Raw genomic sequence first — 19,072 nt, 5'->3', positions numbered from 1 at the left:
ACATGCTCAAATCTGCTCTGGCTGGAAAGATAGAAGGAAAGCTTGCTGTTTGCATATCGCCAAGCGCGGTTCGACCTTGGCACTGCACGTGGTTCCCTGAACACGGAGTCAGAAGTTAATCCTGAGAAATGTTAGATGTGGGTAACCCCCTTCAAAAAAAAGGAAAAAACCCCAACTAAACTGAAATCTGTTCTATGGGGAGGGTCACAGAATAGACGAAAAGGAAAGCTTGCCTTTAAGCAAATTTGGGCAAGATGTGATGAAGTCAGCCTTTGAACGGCAGGGGTTTGGACATGAAAGAACCTGCGTGTTCACAAACCTTCGCCCTCACACCCACATGGGGAGTGGGGGTGGGGGACCTGTCTGCCAGGCTGCTCTACCTGGCCGTGCAATTTCCCCCTCGCTCCCCCCCCCCCGCCCCCGCCTACCACAGGGAGCCCTGTTGAGGGTCGTACTCTGGTCTGAGGAGCCCCATCACTGGAAGCTTGGGGGCACCACGCAGGGAGCAAGCCCTTGGTGGGTTCCTGGGGTCACTCTCTCCCACCCCACAGCCAACTGTGGTTTCCTGTCTGCAGCTCCGGCTGGCGTCCAAGGCAGGCTGGCAAGCCCTCGTCCCCTGATCTGGGAAGAGCCTCAGTCCCAGGGGGCTATTAAGATTCCATTATCTCCGAGTCATCCAGCTAATGGGAGCTTTTGTTAGATGATTTCAGCAACAAACGGCCCTAATTTGTTTCCTCTGTGGTGGAAAAAAGCTGAAGACCGTTGGTTGTTCAACTTGCTTAGGTAAGAATAGCTGTGGTTGAAGGTGGGGGGGGGGGTGGAGAACTAAAACCACCCACCCACACAGAGAGGCCCAGAGGTCGGTGTCTGTTTCTGAGACCATCCTCCCTCCCCCCCCCGCCCCCCTCCCCCCCCCAAGCACAGAACAGGAAGCAGCCATCCCTGGGGCCGGGTGGGCCCACGCCGTACCTTTGATGGCCACCGAGATGGTGGTGTTCTCGCCCACCAGGTAGCCGCACGGGAGCAGCTCCGGGGTTTCGGAGGCGTTGCTGCGCTTGATCTCCCCTATGCTGTAGCCGAGGACGCTGTCGGAATTCAGCCCCAGCTGACTCACCGGGTCCACGTGAATGATGTACTCCTGGGGGGGGGCAAAGAAAGCCAAAACAAAGACCCCCATCAAAAAGGAGGCCCCCAAGCTGCCCGGGGTGGCTGGTTCTGGCTGGGTGATGTACGGTCCCTCCTTTCTCGCTCACTCCTTTCTCAGCGGCTTACCTGGTGGGACACAGCGCTAGGCAAACCAGCGGCTGGGAGGGGGTAGCGGGAGGCAGTTTACTATGGGCTGCGGGCCTGGGCCATAAAGGCCTCATAAAATATGAATTTATTTAGTTAGTGCTGGCGGGGACCCGTGGAGCACCCCTGCACCCCCGCTCAAACGACTGGACGTTTAGTCTGGAAGAAACAAGCATGGGAGAGTGAGGCGGCAGGAAGGCCTGTGGCTACTGGGCCCAGGACACAGCGCTGCTGCCCAGATCACGAGACAGCCAAGCTGACAGGAAGCCTCTCCACCTGCCCCTTCAGGTTGGGGACAGACACTCTGCTGCTGGTGAGGGAACAAGACCCGGGACGGCTGGCAGAAAGCAGCTCCTGCACGTAAAAAAGGAAAACGTGAGCTGCCTCTGGAAAATGTTTCCTTTCAGGCTACGGACTTAAAGGCTCCAGGGCAATGAGCTCGGAATCAAGGTCCCTGGGCTCTGAGGTGGGCGGACACTAACTGAGCTCTATCTTTTTCTTGGAAGGGTCTCAGCTCCATAGCACAGTGGGTAGGGCGTTTGCCTTGCATGCGGCCAGCCGACCTGGGTTCAATTGCTCCGTCCCTCTCGGAGAGCCCGACAAGCTACCGAGAGTATCCTGCCCGCACGGCAGAGCCTGGCAAGCTACCCGTGGCGTATTCGATATGCCAAAAATAGTGACAACAAGTCTCATAATGGAGACGTTACTGGTGCCCGCTTGAGCAAATCGATGAACAATGCGAGGACAGTGCGACAGTGCTAATGTCCCCAGAGCCCAGCAGCAGAGAGAAGGTTGGGTCCCGGTGGCAGGTGGGGGTGGGGGTGGGGTCTGCTCTAAACTGTTCATAATCCCACCACTGTCGGGCCTGCCGAGATGGGGCATGACCTGTGGCCAAACCACGGATCTTTGGGGCCTGGAATACATCTCTGGCTTAAAAGCGCTTGCCTGGTGTTTGCCAGGCTGAGCTGAGCCCGCAGCACTGCCTGTGAGCAGAGGCTGCCCTGTCCTCTGGGGTCCCCAGTCAGAGAGGGAGACAAGGAAGAGTGAAGTCATTCATCTGAACCCACTCTCTAGAGATGAGAACATTCCAGTTAAGTCAGGATCTGAAGGCCGACTGACCCAGCATGACCAATACTTGGTGTTTTATGAATCTTTGATCTCTTAGGCAAATGAATCCATCTCGGTTTCACTTTCCTCACTTTCATCTTCTTTAAAAAAAAAATTACATCTTGTTTTGTTCGGGCATCACACGCAGTGGTGTCCAGGCTCCTGGTGGTACATTGATCGGGGGTCGCTCCTGGTGGTGCTCAGGGGACCAGGTGATACCAGGGATTGAATTGGGGGCACTCTGCACTCAGAACGTGCACACTCCCACTTGGAGCTATCACCCCAGCCTTCCCTCACTTTTAAAAATGGAGGTAAGAAACAGAAGTTTTCTCCCAGGACTGGCTACAAATTAAGAGTAACACAAGGCAGGCTGGAGCAATAGCACACTGGGTAGGGCATTTGTTTTGCATGCAGCTGACCCGGGTTCGATTCCCAGCATCCCATATGGTCCCCTGAGCACTGCCTGGAGTGATTCCTGAGTGAAGAGCCAGGTGTAACCCCTGAGCATCACTGGGTGTGACCCAAAAAGCATCATTATCATCATCATCGTCATCATCATCATCATCATCCCGTTGATTGTCGATTTTCTCAAGCAGTCTCAGTAACATCTCCATTCGTCCTAGCCCAGAGATTTTAGAAGCCTCTCTTTACTCATCCTTCCCAACAGTGTTGCATGGGAGGTTCTTTTAGGGTCAGGGGAATGAGACCCATCATTGTTACTGGTTTTGGTATATGAATACGCCATGGGGAGCTTGCCAGGCTCTCCCATGTGGGCAGGAAACTCTCGGTAACTTGCCAGGTTCTCCGAGAGGGACCCAAAAAAGAAAAAAAAAAAAAAAGAGTAACACAAAGGGAGGAACTTAGCATGCTTTCTGGAACAGACACAAAAACCCCAAACAAACACGGGCTATTATTACTCCCTTTTCAATCTCATTAGTGGAGACTTTGGGTTCTTGACGGACTGACTTCAGGGCAACAGAAGAGAAGCACTCCACATTTCTTTCCAACCACCTCACGTTTCAGCTTATTTCCCCCCTGTGCCTAACACCCCGGCTTTTAACGTGATTCCAATGATCAGAGAAGTTAACTATGCCAACATCCTTGACACTGGCCGCTGATCAGATGTGAATGTCACTTGTAGTCTGAATCAGAGGCTCTTAAGTGCTGGCACAGGCAGTGGGGCAAACTGGATCAAATCCAGCTGCCCCGAACAAACGATGGAAAACTGACGACTCAGCCTCAAGCCAGCCACAGGTCATCCGTTCCAAAGCATTTTCACCAGGGTGGAATTCGAGGGTGAAGAGAGAATCTGAATCAGTTCTCTGCTCAGGCTGGGGACAATACCCTCGCTAAAAGGCCAGCCTTGGCACAGAAAAGCGAGGTAGCACAGGTCAGTCTGGCTGTGCCTCCCGTCCTCTTGCTAGTCACTTGAAGGCAGGCAGACAAGACCCAGAGACGTAAGGTTGTGGGAGAGGGGACAGGCCTGAGAGATGGCAAGGTGTGGGACACTTACTCCCCGTCCCTCCCGAAGCCCAGGCCCCCGAGTTAGGTACTCTGCCATAGCATCCTCGTGAAGCACTTACTTTGAACAGCCGTCTAACCACCCCATCGAGCACATCCCACTTCGTCTTGCCACTGACTCCAATGCAGCCAATAAGAAAGACGTGGGGTCTGGAATCCTAAGGGTAAGGAAATGTAGGCAGGTGAAAACCAGGTGACTCTTTCCTGACGGCTCCACGCGGACTCACACTGTCTTAGGATCCCACCAGTGGTTTCAGAGGGGGATAGAAGTCCGCATTTGTTATTTGTTAGTAACATTTCTTTATCACCGAGACTGAAGGATAGTCTTCCCTGCTGTCCCTGCTCTGCTGCTTTGACAGCGATCCCTAAGTCGGAAAGAAAGGACCTTCGCCCCCCACCTACTCTAGACTCTAAGACATTTTGAACATGTACCTTGTCGAGGGTGTAGATCAGACATCCCCTGCCTGGAAAGCTTTCCCTTCTCCCGGCCCATCTCCACTTTGCCACGCCTTGCTCACGAACTCACCTCTTGCAGGAAGCCTCCAGCCACCAAGCCACCAGGCTCGGGGCTCACGTTTCCACAGGTCTGCTCGAAACTAAACCCACCAACACGGCCCATATTTGCTTACGCAGATTTTTAGGTTTTCCCATCTTAATTGTATCTAAATAATAAGTCTTCAAACAACTTCCAGTCATTATTATTATGTTTTAAAAAGCCTATTGCTCTGATTCTTATTAAATGGGAAAAGATGATCCATTCAGGAAACTAGTGAAACCCCAGGACGTTTACAACCTGTTTCTGCTGGCTTGTGTCTCTGCACACGGGACTCTGCAGGGTGGGGGTTAATAGATCACAATGATACATTTAAAAACCTTGATAGAACATCATGTTGTTGTTGTTTGTTTGTTTCCCTTGAAATATCTGACATGCCCGCAAGGAAATGGGAACCAGCAGAGAGGAGAACACCCATCTGGCCCTGGTTGCTCGCCTTGTAGTCTCAGGGAAGTGAGGGTGAGCTCTGAGGGTCCTCAGTTGTATCACTGCAGAGATCAACACCTGGTTCTGCAATTTCACCCAGAAACTGCGGCCATGCAAAGAGGCACATTATTTTGCAAGTGACTTGAGCTTTGTTCTGTCTGTTCGTGCTGGGATCACCTGCTTATTGAAGAGGCTCGAAGAATGAACTCTCCCACTGGAGTGTCGTCACCCCATTAGCTAAGATCTGCACATGGCGCCACCCACTGGGCCTTTCCGGGGCCCAAGAAAGGATGCTAAAGCTCCTGGCCAGGTGATGCAAATCCTGGGTTGGCCCTCTGCTGTGGAAGGAGGGAGCCAGCTGGAAAGTGGAAATCCCTGGCAAGGAGGCTGCCCGCTGACATGCCTTACTGGTGGTCCCGTGGGTTCCAACTCTTATGGGGTGGTGGTTAGAAAAAGAAAACACTCGAGGGACTCCAGATAGCACCTCCTGAGGCCCTTGCTCACTGGGAATATGGTCTTTGTCAGCATCCTTTGGATCTTGTCACTGGCTCAAAGTCAACTTGGTGACCCACCTCACCGCCCCCTCTAAAATAACATCTAAGAGAGGAATAGGAGTCACCTGAGTTTTTAGACTGGGGAAGGTAATGGAAAGTCCTCAGAACAGAGCTGCCAGCTTCAGCACGTCAAGATGCTGCCCCATGTCTTTTTGTGTGTGTGTTTGTTTTCTTTTGTTTTGCATGAGTAGGATACCACCCCGCCCCCAGTGGTAGTGTGTGTGAGGGGGACTGAACCCGGGACCCTGGTATACAAAGCATGGACACTAACCCACTGAGCTATCTCCCCGGCCTGACCCCATGTCACCGTTAGCCACCTGTATGCTCTGGCATCTTGGCTGCTGTGTCTCAGTGCCCACATGACTGGCAGCCTCTGAGGTCTGCACAAAACTGGGGCTCCCAGCCAGCAGTCCTCTGTCCCTTCTGGGCTGAACTGGCTCTGCCACGTATGCTCTGCAGAAAACCCACTTTTGGCGCATTACGTGTTCTCTGGGAGCCTTTGTTTCACTTTCCACACCTAACAGTGAGGCCAGGGTTGGGTCACTGGCTCCTTTGAATTCTGCCAGAATGCTGGGGCAAGGGTTGGTTAGTCGGCCGAGGAGGCGTTAGTAGTAGACGTGAGTCCCCTTTGGTGGTAAGGAGCCAGCATCTGACGCGGCAATCTCTACACTAGGCGGGGTTCTACCTGGGGCAGGGACCGGCCGAGCAGGGTGAAGGGATCCAACTAACCTCCTTCCACTTCATTTGCTCCTGAAAGCTGACAACTATCTTAACATGCCTGCCTCCTTCCTTCCGAGCCGAGCATTCACCAGTGTCATCCAGCAACATGTCTGCGAATGGAAAACATCAACAGCCTTAGGCACAGGGGGACGGCAAAGCTGGCTGCCTGACACCCCCGCTGCGGCCGGGCACAGCAGCGGGTCCAACCAGGTGTCAGGGTGCAGGGGAGGAGGATGGAGGGACAGAGGAAGGGGAAAGAGGGCAGAATGGAGAATGCAACCACAGAAACCAAGGGTGGATCAACCAAGGCACCAGCGGGCTGACGATGTACCTTGCCGAATGGATGTGCGAGGGAGAGACTTAACCAAAAACGAGAGCAACAGCAGCATCATGGATTTAAAAAAAAAGAAGAAAAAAAAGGAAAAAAACAAAAAAAAGAAAACAAAAAAAAAATAATCAAAGCTTTCAGCTTCAGTCCGCGTACAAAGGAAACAACCTGGGTCACGTCCACTAGTGACGGCGCCAGCCTGGAATGCATCCCGGAGGCGGGAACGTCATAGGCCAAACACTGCCCCCGGACATGGGGACCTGCCAGGATGGGGGGGGGGTGGTTGAGATGCGGCATTCCGTTTTGCGGGTCAGCCTCTTAAAAATGGATCGAACAGAACTCAGCATGGTGGGCGAGGAGGGCCAAGCTCGGGGCCCGGAGGCTTCGGGGGGCTGGAGCAAAGCATGACAGCGGTCTCACGGCGGGGCCGGGTGGGGAGCAGACGCACACCCACACACACACACTCCCCCAGTGCACACGCGCCTGCTGCCTCTCCATTGCCTCTGTTCATCTGCTTATCTGGGGGGCTCTTGCTCGGAGACCAGAGGGCCCACTGCAGGCCCTGCCCTGGGCCCCCCGCCCCCTCCCCACCCACCCCTCCACTCACCCAGGCTGGTGGACTCCGTGAGGTTCAGGCTGTGCTGGGAGAGGCCCAGGGACTGCCGGGGGGAGGCTGAGAGGGACACCTGGGAGGGCGCCCGGCTGCAGCCGCTGCCCTGGGACTCCGACTTCAGCCGGTCGTTCTCCGCCTTCAGCTTCTCGATTTCACTCTGCGGAGAGCAAGGGAGAAGCTCACTGAGCAGGTGTGCGGTCTGCCTGGAAGCCTTTCTGGGAAACAAGGGTGGGGGTGTGTGGGGGGGTGGGCAGCGCAGAGTCCCCAGCTGAGTGGGTGACACCAGCTGCGTGTCCTGCAGGCCAGGGCTGGGTGTCCATCCCTCCAGGGAACTGCCCTCGGAGGACCCCTCGGAGACGTGTCCTGGAGCCCGCCAGAGGATGTGAAAAGGGGTTTTTAAACCTCAGAGGCTGGGGAAACTGTGGCTTTGAGGGGTCCTGGACTCCCAGAGCCTTGGATGAGCCGGGGAGCCCCATTCCCAGGGTGCTTTCTTTCCTCGGGGCCCTCCTGGCACCGCCTCACGGAGATGCTGCTCTCTGCTGAGGTCTCAGGCAGAGGAGTCCCCGGGGGGACATCTCTTCTGTGAACACTGGTGAGAAGTAGCCCAGAATAGGGGCTGGAGTGACTGGACAGCGGGGACGGCATTTGCCTTCCACGGGGCCGACCTGGCTTCGATCCCTGGCATCCCATAGGGTCCCCTGAGCACTGCCAGGAGTGATTCCTGCATGCAGAGCCAGGGTAACCCCTGAGCATCGCCAGGTGTAACCCAAAAAGCTGGGGGGGCGTGGGAGGCGGAAAAGAGAAGAAAAGAGCTATCCCAGAATATTGTGGAAGGTCCAAGGGCTCTATGCAGTTTGAAAGGCAGGCAAAGGAGCCTAGGAGATCCAAAAGCCACGCATTCCGTGAAAACCCCCGTGTAGGAATTTGGGTAGATGGACTCTTCCCGCTGAGGGGCTGGGAAGGCCTTGGAGGAGAGGCACGAGGCTGAGCACCAGGGAAGGACATTTGGATGTGGGGAAGCACAGTCTAGTGGTGGAAAGGGGCATGAAATAAACTCTCCAGGGCACGCAAGCAAAGGGGATGCCGGTGGCTCTCGCTGGCTCGAGAAAGGAGCCCTGCAGTGGGAGTTGGGGTGGGTGGGTGGCGAGTGGACCTGGAAGGGTCCAGTGTAGGGGGTCGCTTCTGCCCAGAAGGGGTGTGGCTAGCTTATGCTTCCCAAAGTTCTCTGGCAATGAGGCGGGTGGGGTACCCTCGGGTTCTGGGGCTGCCTACCAGGTGCCTCCCCACCTGCCTTCTCTGTGCCTCACACTGCCCTCTGCTCCGGTTCTCACCTGCATCCGGTTCATGGCCTCCCGGAGCTGGTCGAGCTGGTGCGCAGAGCTGAGGGCCTCGAGGCGGATGTCCGTGAGCTTCATCTCCTTGTCTCTCAGCTCATTTCGGAGCTGCATGACCGTTTCGGCTTCGCTGTCCATGCACTCGGAAATCCTATGGGGAAAAAAAAGGGAGGTGCTGCCTGCTGGAAACAGCTCTGAGAGCGCCTCTCCTGGGAGGCCTCCTTCCTGCTCCCCTCGGCCCTGGCCACGTCCATTCCCAGCTTGGTTCAACGGTGACCCCGCTCAGCCCGAGGCCTGCTATTTCACAGGGTGACGATACCACGGATTTCGAAGCTTCTGGGACCGAGTGACAGTCCCGTGGGGAAGGTGGGCAAGGCCTTGCACATGGCCAACCTGGCTTTGGTCCTGGCCTATCCCATTTGGTCCCCCGAGCCCACCATCAGTGATTCCCCGAGAGCAGAGCCAGACTTGCAGCTTCTCCACACTTCCTTTGCAGAGCGCTGGTCCTCAGAATGACTTCGGCATGCCATTTAGCAACGCCCTCCTCACCCAGGGCTAAACAGGAGCTGTCCCGAGAGACCAGTGACCTTTAGGGTTTGGAGCTGTTCCCCCAGATGTCTACACAGCTGGGCCACTACAATAGCACCACGTGGCCCTGGACAACTAAAGTCACCCAAAGAAGAAGATGAAATCCCTGCTTGAAAGATTAGACACTCTGAGGTCAGAGAGCTGATTCTTAGCTGCCAAGGAGGGAAATAAACCGAAGTAAAAGGAGTTTGTTTCCGGTCACCATGGTCAAAAATCCCCATTCCCTTAAGTGCCTAGAAGTGCCTAGAAACAAATAACATTGTTCTGCCACTCTCACCCCTTCACTCCTGGCTTACAAAACTGAAGGAAGAGAAAACCATCTGAGGCAGTAAAGGGTGGGGAGGGAGGAGATGGTGTCACTGGTGATGGGTGTGGTGCTGGAATTATGTCCATGAGAAACCATCATTAATAGTATCATAGGCAAGGGGCTGGAGCGATAGCACAGCGGGTAGGGCGTTTGCCTAGCACGCGGCCAACCCGGGTTCGAATCCCAGCATCCCATATGGTCCCCTGAGCACCGCCGGGGGTAATTCCTGAGTGCAGAGCCAGGAGTAACCCCTGTGCATCGCTGGGTGAGACCCAAAAAGCAAAAACAAAAAAAAAGTATCATAAGGCAAAAAAAAAAAAAAAAAAAGAAAAAAAGTGAGTGGCTAAGGAAGCCAAAGAGTTTTCTTTATTCTGGGGCCACACTGCAGTATTCAGGAGGAGCTTCCCAACACCGGGGCTCAATCCTGGGCTCTCACATACAAAGCATGAACCCGGACCCATGGAGCCAAAGTTTTCCCTAAAACTTTGCCACAGGGGGCTGAAGACATAGTACACTAGGTAAGGCACTTGCCTTGCATGTGGCTGACCTAGGTTCGATCCTGGCACCTTAAATGGTCCCCTTGAGTGACTCCCGAGTGCAGAGCCAGGAGTCAGCCCTGAACAGCACTTAGAGTGCCCACTCCCCACACCCAGACAAGCAACAAAGAAAAATAAGATTCTGTCACAGCATGGCAAATTGTCTTCTTTCTCCAGCTATGACACAGCTCATAAGGACTCATGGGATCCTACCCTTATTTGAGTCATCAGGTTTGTGCTTCAAGTACCTGACAAAGCATTACAAAGTGGAAGATCACAGATGTGAAGGCGTGTCAGGACAGACGGCTCTATTTAAAAAAAATTAAAGGGGCCGGAGCAATAGTACAGCAGGGAGGGCATTTGCCTTGCATGCAGCCGACCTGGGTTTGATCCCCAGTATCCCATATGGTCCCTTGAGCACCACCAGGAGTGATTCTTTTTTTTTTTTTTGTTTTTGCTTTTTGGGTCACACCCAGCGATGCTCAGGGTTACTCCTGGCTTTGCACTCAGGAATCACTCCTGGCAGTATCACTCGGGGGACCATATGGGATGCTGGATATCGAACCTGGGTCGGCCACGTGCAAGGCAAATGCCCTACCCGCTCTGCTATCGCTCCAGCCCGGAGTTATTCTTGAGTGCAGAGCCAAGAGGAATCTCTGAGCATCGTTGGGTGTGCCCCCCCCAAAAAAAAGCAAAAAAAAATTTAAAAAATTTTAAAAATTAAAGTTCTCTGTGTTGCAAAGATCTCAGGAATCAGGGGGAGAGGTGAGCCGGAACAGAAGGAGAAGGAGGGAGAGAGAGAGAAAGAAAAAGAAGGAGAGAGAAAGAGAGAGACAGAGAGACAGAGGGGAAGAGCTCGTGTATGAGGCTCAGGCCGAGGGCTGGCTCTCAGGCTCCTAAAGTTACAAAGCTGAAACCGGTTCCCTCAGAAAGACACGGCGGGCATGTGGCCTTTCAGAAGTCATCACAGGAGCCCATTCCCCATGACCCAAGTACTGGATTTGGAGCCAAAGAAAACCTAACCTGTAAATCTGGCCAAGGGTGTGGAAATGTTCTTCGCCAAAAGAAAACCATTTATAATTGTTAAAAGAGAGGTAATTGTACTTTGGGGGCAGAAAGGGCTACAAGAAAAATTTAACACCTCAACAGCCAACATTTTTGGTTGCTATTTTCTTGCCCTCCACCTGAACTGTGTCACTTGAGAGATGCAAAGGGCGGGGCGGGGGGGGGGAGCCACCCTCTGATTTTAAGACTTGCCAACAGCTGGGGGTGCAATTTCAACTCACCTTCTAAGGCCTGCAACAGAGCCCTGCAGATAGTATGTCATTCCCTTTTTTTGCACCTTTGAGAAACGGAGGCTACCCTATTTGGGACAAAAGGGCTAGGGAGACAGACATGCCTTTAGAATTGAGATTATCCTCTACTACCCCCAGCTCTGTGCTTTGATGAGCCTGTGGTTTTTCTAAGTCATGCTTCTTCTTCTTCTTCTTCTTTTTTTTTTTTTTTGGTTTGGGAGCCCTGCAGGAGGACCTTGCACAAACCAGTTCTTTCTTGAGTGCTGGACAGTTTCCTGGTGTAAATGGAGTGTAAAGTCTGAACAAAATTCCACGGTGACACTTCAGCCTTAGCCAAACTGTGCCCTGCATTGCTCCCAAGGCTTCGCTTCACTGCAGAGAACAGCTGGCTTCATTCCCACACACAGAGCCGGGGCTGACCGGCACGCCAGGGCAAGGCTCCTTGGCAGGGCCTGCCTTTTCTCCTTGAAGGCTTTCTCAATACGGGGAGACGAGATTTGCTCGGCACCTACTTTGTGGACTCTACCATCACTTGAGCTATTGTACAAAGCTTGCTCACGTTCAGTAATGTGGCAAGCCAGGAGGTCCGTGTTGGGAGACACTGCACCGAGACTGCGAGGCTCCGATAGGCTCCTAAATCACCAGTTCTCAGAGATACACGACAGAGTGGCCATATGGGAGGCGTGTCCTTCCCATAGAAGGGAACATCATAGAGAGATGATGCTCATTACATGTTCCAGTGGTCCCAATGAGCATTAGTCCCCACCCGGCTGCCCAAACACCGTCCTCTTCCTCAGTTCCTTCCTGTCCCAGCCTTGTTAGGTCACACATAATTAGGTTGAGCTGATCAGTCTCCCACGCCTCCCTCCACCCACGGCTGCCAGTTCCTGCAGACCCAGGGCTCTCTGCATCAAGTCTGGAGTCTGGCAAAATTGATCAGAACAAAATAGCTGGATTGGAGCGATAGCACAGTGGGTAGGGCGTTTGTCTTGCATGCGGTCGACCCCGGTTTGATTCCCAGCATCCCACATGGTCTCCTGAGCACCGCCAGGAGTTATGCCTGAGTGCAGAGCCAGGAGTTAACCCCTGTGCATTGCCGGGTATGACCCAAAAAGAAAAAAAAAAAAACACAAACAAACAGAATAGCTACTTGGCAACTGTTACTGCATGAACAACATACCTGAAATGTAGTGTTTTGTTTACTTTGTACACTACTAACTCCATGAGGTGGTGCTATAAATGTCTGTTTTAAAAAGGGGGAGATGTTAGGAGCACTATAAAGAAAGTTTTTAAAAAAGGACAGTGGAGCATCTTGGGCACACTGGTGATGGTGAAGGTAGAGTAACTTTGTACATCAAAACCATACTGGGGTGCTGGAGCAATAGCACAGGGGTAGGGCGTTTGCCTTGCACACGGTCGACCTGAGTTTGATTCCCAGCATCCTATATGGTCCCCTGAGCACCTCCAGGAGTGCATATTCCTGAGTGCAGAGCCAGGAATGACCCCTGTGCATCGCTGGGTGTGACCCAAAAAGCCAAAAAACAATCAAAACCCCAAAACCAAAAAAAACCCAAAAAAACCCAACCCACACATTAAGTAAACACTACTTAAACATGTTATCCAGGGACTGGAGCAATAGTACAGCAGGGAAGGTGTTTGCCTTGCATGCAGCTGACCTAGGTTTTATCCCCAGCATCCCATATGGTCCCCTGAGAACCGTCAAGAGTGATTCCTGAGAATGCAGAGCCAGGAGTAACTCCTGAGCATCGCTGGGTGTGACCCAAAAAGAAAAAAAAGTTACCCATACCTAAACTAAATAAAAATGAAATAAACTTAACTTAAAAACTGGGAAGATGGAGGCAAGAGAATCAATATGTCAATTAAAAATGCCAAGGTCATGAGACTGGAGAGACAGTCCGGTGGGTAAGGCACTTCTCTTGCATGCATTTGACCCGGGTTTAATCCCCTTCATCCTAAATGATCCCCGGAGCATAGCCAGGAGTGATTCCAGACCCAGGAGTTACCCCTGAGCATCGCCCCAAAGCAAAACAAAATTATGCCAAGGTCAGGATCCAATCTAGTAGATCTGTTTAACACTGAGTAGAGGCTGAAAAACCACTGCTCACAAGCCCATGCTTCTGGGCTCTATCCAGCAGGCACTTAATATATGCTTGTCTGTGTCCTAGAGCACACACAGAGGCAAACATACCTGGTCTCCTACTCATGCTGTTGCACTCTACCCCCGCCGTCTCACCCAGAAGGCAGGGCTGGCGGCATACCTAATTTTAAATGCCTAGAGTATGGGAAACAGCGCCTTCCCACACCGCCATTCCTTCCGCCCATGGGTAGAGCTTTTTATTTTTGATTCTTCTGCCTCTGGTTTCTTTTTTGAACTCCCCCTCACTTCTAGATTTGCACATTCTCACACACCCTTTAAGGTTGGAAATAGCATTTGCTTTCTGCCCACCCTCTGGGGGGAAAAAAAAAACTAGACCCAAAACAAACATCTTCAGTGTCCATGGATGCTATGGAATGTCAGAACAGGGTGGGGGAGCCGTCAGCCCCACCCCAGCCCTCTGGGGAAAGTGGTTTGGAAGGAGCGTTTTCTCAATGGTCTCTGGGACTCCTTTAAAGCCATGTGCAACCTCATCATTCTCTCCCCATCTTACTTGGCTATACAGGGTAAAATCTCTCCCCTGAAAAGTTCCTTCTCTCTGTCCCAGGTTCCTCCCATTTCACTGGCTGCTTGGCTGTTTCTTCCTGAACCTCAAATATTGGAGTTTGGTCCTTGCCTGCTCTCCCCTGTCTCATCCAAACTCTTGAAGAATCTCTCCCATTTCCCATTTCAGCAACACCTCTGAGCCCACATCCCCCAAATCTATACCTCAGGCTCTAGACTGGCTGGTACATCCTCATGGATGTCTCCTGAGCATCTCCAACATGGTCCAAATAGCCCCTATAGTCCCCACGCTTGTCAGAAGCAAAGTCTTTCCACACCTACCTACTTAAGTTGCAGACCAGAGAATACTAGAGAATTATTCTCCACTTCCCCTCACAACCTGCATCACTGTCCGGTGTGGTCAACTCCTTTTCCACCATAGATCTTAAATCTATCCAGGATGGAGGCTGGAGTGACAGCATAGCGGGTAGGGCATTTGCCTTGCACGTGGCCGACCCGGGTTCAATTCCCAACATCCCATATGGTCCCCTAGCACTGCCAGGAGTAATTCCTGAATGTAGAGCCAGGAGTAACCCCTGTGCACCGCCGGGTGTGACCCAAAAAGCAAAAAAAATCTATCCAGGTTATACACCGGAATAAGTCACTCGCAGACTCTACTCAACAGAGTACCATGAAGTAGACTGTCGCCAATTTTCAGGGGTTGGTTGTTGGTGACATGGGTATGGAGAAAAATAGAAAAATAGAGAAAAACAGGAAAATGAATGACAGCAGGGCAAGTGCTGGTTGGTATGTGGGCATGTAAGATTTAAAGTATTATTATTTTGTTTTGGGGGTCACACTCGGCATTACTCCGGGCTTACTCATGGCTTTGCACTTAGGGATCACTCCTGGTGGGTGGGGCTCAGGGGACGTACGGATGCCAGGGATTGAACCTGCATTGGCCACATGCGAGACAAGCACCCTGACAACTGTACTATTTCTCTGGTGCCAAAAAATATTTTATTTATTGTTTTTATTGTTATTGGTGGGCCTCCCAGGATGCAGGACTGCCCAGACCTGTGGTGATAGCATCCCGAAGCCCATTAGATGGACAGTGAGGAGAGATGACGTTTCTTCCAGGCCCAGTCCATGATGCTCACTGGAGTCTCCTGGGCACTCTCCCCTGCCCTGGCCAATGGTGGGAGACTGCACCTCGCTGAGCCAGCATCTCCACACAGATGAGGGCCTGCAGGTAGGGAGTATCTGCCCTGGGTTAGGGGGAACCAGCCCTAAACACTCAGAGTGAAGCCACGAAGCATTGCTATTGTGACTTTTGGCTGTTAGTGACCAGAACTAAGGGCAGTTCCTCAGATCTTTCAGCAGAGATCAGCTGAAAAAAGTCCTCCTGTGCTGAAGTTGCTGTCAGGTTGCTAAATCTCGCTATTGTGACTCTCAGAAGTACAAATCGGAAGTAGCTGATTTGTTTGTTAAGAATTCTGGAACCAGCGTCTCTTCCCACAGCCCTGGTGCCAAGGGTTTCCTAGAGTAGGGACTTCCTCAGGTCACTTCTGTTACAACTGTTACAGTTGTAACAGGACCCACGTAAGTTGTGGGCAGGGAGCAGTGACTCAGGGGGGCCAGAGCTGCACTGTCATCTGTTCTGACATCAGTCTGGAACCCTTCCCAGCTGGGAATTGGGGAGGTGTCTTCTTTGGTGCTATTTGGTAGGAGGGAGGCGGGCAGGGAGTTAGGGACACACCCAGTTGGGTGCAAGGCTTACTCCTGACTCTGTGCCTAGGTATCACTCCTGGCAGGGCTGGGGGACCATATGGGGTATCACTTGTATCACTTGTCATCCTGTGGCTCATTGATTTCCTGAGCAGGTGCCAGTAACGTCTCCATTGGTCCCTGTCATGTGCTAGTGTAGCCCAATGGCATCTGCTTGCTCCAGGAACACGAAGAGTCCCAAACCGTTCGTTCAGGGTCTTGACTAAGAAGTCTGACCATCTCGTAGGTGGGAGACCACACATTCTTTTGATGTCTCGTGGAATCCAGTCGGTAACAGCTCTAGTCCAGCAGTACCATATGGGGTACTGGGGATCAAATACAGTTTGGACATGTGCAAAGCAAGCCCCCTACCTGCTCAGGCCCTTCTTCTTCTTCTTCTTTTTTTCTTTTTGGGTCACACCCAAACACAACAATCAAGGGTTACTCCTGGCTTTGCACTCAGGAATCATTCCTGGCGGTTCTCAGGGGACCATATGGGATGCTGGGAATCGAACCTGCATCGGCCACGTGCAAAGCAAATGCCCTACCCACTGTACTATCGCTCCAGCCCCTCAGGCCCTTCTTCTGATCAAGATCTAGAATGGTGCCAGGCTCACTTAAGCTGCTGTGCAAATACTTTAAACTGGGCCTGGATGACTAGAGAGTATAGTGGGGGAGGCACTTGTCTTGAATACAGATAACCCATTTATTCTGTGCAGTCCTTGAAACAGGATAAGTAAACACCTCTACACCAATTTGATGACTAAATGGAAACAGAGAGGTTAAACAACTTGCTTGGCTAATAACACAAACTTGTTTCACCAGAAAACCCGTGTTTCTTTTTTTCCTTTCAATCTCTCTAGTCCTAAGAACCCCAAAGAACACTCACAATCCCACGACTTGTAAGTGGACTGGTAATTTGCAAATGGACTCCGAGCCCTCCGGAACTCAGAGGACTCTTGGGAGCTCACTGCGCCCTCTGACCCCGACAGACTTACAGAGAGTTGGAATGAGAATTCCTCAGCAGTGGAGTGGAGCCCGTGGAGCCGTTATGTGGCAACTTTGGTGAGGAAGGCAAAGAAGAATCTGTCATCTCCTCGATGTCGGAATGAGAGGAAGCCGACTTGGGGGACTTCTTCTTCCCGAAAGCTTGCTTGAAGGAGCTGCGTAACTGAATACACAAGAACCATCAGCCTGACAGGGGGCTGCAACGGAGGCTGAGGCCTTGGCAAACCAGAGACATGCAGCTCAGAGCAATTCATTCTCCCGCCAATTTTTTTTTTTCACCCGCCAACGACAAAGGCTCCCAACGGGCTCTCTCAAACCAGTGCATTAGGAAAGAAGAGTTATCTGGTGCTGAACAGCTCAAGGACCGGACCTGTGGGTAACATTTCATGCCTACCCTTGACTAGAGGCTACTGGCAAGACAGAGCCTGGCTCAGCAGAGGAGTGTAAGGAGGATGAGGTTACAGGGCGACAAAGCGAGATGCTCAGACACAGGTGACGGATGCGGATGGGGTTAGTCATATCAATGGATGGGTTAGCTCGGTATCTGAGAGGAATGGTGGTCTTGCTTACCTCATTGACCTGCCAGAGAAAACGCAAGCAAAAAAATGGGGGAGGGGGGAGGAAAAAAGACAATTTTTAACAGAGAAAGCCAGTGACAGGGAAAGCTTTGGACTCTTCAGATGCAACATGGCTAATAATCAACACTACACACAGAGGAGGCTTCCGGGATCTTTCAGAGTATCAGGACCACCTCTTGGCATTATAAAAGGAAGAGGATGGAGGGCCAGGAAGTCTCCTACCATCCAAGGCCTTCCAGCTTCTCTCTGCTTCCCTATATTCTTCTCATCAGCTATTTGTCTATACCAGCATTTCCAAGAGGGTGATAGCTCCACCGAACCCGCCTTGGGGGGGGGGGGTGCTGAACTATCCCTGGAGGGGTTATAGCAACCTCAGATATAATGGGGGCCTGTTATGCTTGTTCACATGTAAGTAAACAGGAACAGTCATCCTACTTGCACTGTAGCACTGTAGCACTGTCGTCCCATTGTTCACAATTTGCTGGAGCAGGCACCAGTAACGTCTCCATTGTGAGACTTGTTGTTACTGTTTTTGGTATATCAAATATGCCAAGGGTAGCTTGTCAGGCTCTGCCTACGGGTGGGATACTCTTGGTAGCTTGCCGGGCTCTCCAAGAGGGACGGAGGAAATGAACCCGGGTCGGTCTCATGCAAGGCAAACGCCCTACCTGCTGTGCTATCACATCCTACTTGATACTCAAAAAAAAAAAAAAAGGATGTTTTAAAAGAAAATATTACCCATAAAGAGAAGGGGAACTGGTATATTACAAATTTACCAAACCAATAAGATGAATCTGAAAGGACATAAAAACAAAAAATAAGGGTGGGGAGGGGGCAGAGCAATAGTACAGAGGGCAGGGCACTTGTCTTGCATGTGGTTGACATAGAGTCAATCCTGGGCACCCCGTACAGTCCTGAATAATACTAAGAGGAGCACCCCCAAATAAAAAAGAAATTAAATGGCAGTGTCTTTTCAGAAAGCCAAAATAGAGTTGGAGAGATAATACAGGGGTGAAAGCACCTGCTTTGCATGTGGCTGAATCCAATTTGATCCCCAGCGCCACATATGGTGCCCCAATTCCTGCCAGGAGTGACTTCTTTTTTTTTTTTTTTTTTTGCTTTTTGGGTCACACCTGGCGATGCACAGGGGTTACTCCTGGCTCTGCACTCAGGAATTACCCCTGGCTGTGCTCAGGGGACCATATGGGATGCTGGGATTTGAACCCGGGTCGGCCGCGTGCAAGGCAAACGCCCTACCCGCTGTGCTATCTCTCCAGCCCCAGGAGTGACTTCTGATGCACAGAGCCAGGAGTGGTCCCTGAACACAGCCATTGTAATATAATCTTCCCACTCCTCCACCCAAAAAAGAAAAGAGAAAGCAAAAAAACAAAACAAAACAAAACAAAAAACAAAAAGAGTTAAATCTTGAAAAAGGGTCTTTTGCAATGTAATTTCTTTCTTTTTAAAAGTCCTTCATCCTACTGAAAAACATAGTCTTGAGGTTTTCTTCATCATTGAGAAATTCAGAAAACAGGCCATTCTGAATTCATTGGATTTTTCTCCTATCAATGATCCATCTGTTGCTGCATGTTTGTCTTATGGGAAAAATCCAAATTTTGTTTCTTCCTCCCTTCTTATTTCTGATCATATTTCTAGAGAGTAGTCATAGAAACAAAAGAAAATATCTGGCACATAAGACATCAAACTAAATCCTAGTCTCTACCTCTGGGAAAATGCCCAGCAGAGGAGGAGATTACAAAGATTAGGCAGAATTAAGCTTCAGAATTAGCTGAGGATGCCAATTATTCATCTTCCAATTTCACCTATAACCAAGAGTCATCTTAATAGCAACGTACACATTTTTTATTTCTTGGAGAACATGAATAAT

General features: G+C 51.4%; 1 protein-coding gene across 9 annotated transcripts in view; it reads right to left on the bottom strand.

The window, feature by feature from the left end:
* Nucleotides 1-19,072, bottom strand: part of NAV2 (neuron navigator 2) — an 822,512-nt gene that overhangs the window by 20,317 nt on the left and 783,123 nt on the right. For 8 of the 9 annotated variants that reach the window (XM_055141684.1, XM_055141678.1, XM_055141681.1 and 5 more), the window contains 6 exons: nucleotides 16,597-16,769; nucleotides 8,444-8,597; nucleotides 7,107-7,269; nucleotides 6,181-6,281; nucleotides 3,981-4,076; nucleotides 970-1,138 (listed from right to left, as the gene is read on the bottom strand). In XM_055141684.1, coding sequence (XP_054997659.1) covers nucleotides 970-1,138; nucleotides 3,981-4,076; nucleotides 6,181-6,281; nucleotides 7,107-7,269; nucleotides 8,444-8,597; nucleotides 16,597-16,769 — 856 coding nt within the window. Of the gene's footprint in view, nucleotides 1-969; nucleotides 1,139-3,980; nucleotides 4,077-6,180; nucleotides 6,282-7,106; nucleotides 7,270-8,443; nucleotides 8,598-16,596; nucleotides 16,770-19,072 lie in introns of those variants that run through there. The other variant, XM_055141686.1, reaches the window with a different exon arrangement.

The sequence above is a fragment of the Sorex araneus genome, chromosome 6 (assembly GCF_027595985.1).
Source record: "Sorex araneus isolate mSorAra2 chromosome 6, mSorAra2.pri, whole genome shotgun sequence".
Classification (NCBI taxonomy): Eukaryota; Metazoa; Chordata; class Mammalia; order Eulipotyphla; family Soricidae; genus Sorex; species Sorex araneus.
Note: the sequence above shows the minus strand (reverse complement) of the source record. Positions and strands in the feature narration are given on the sequence as shown.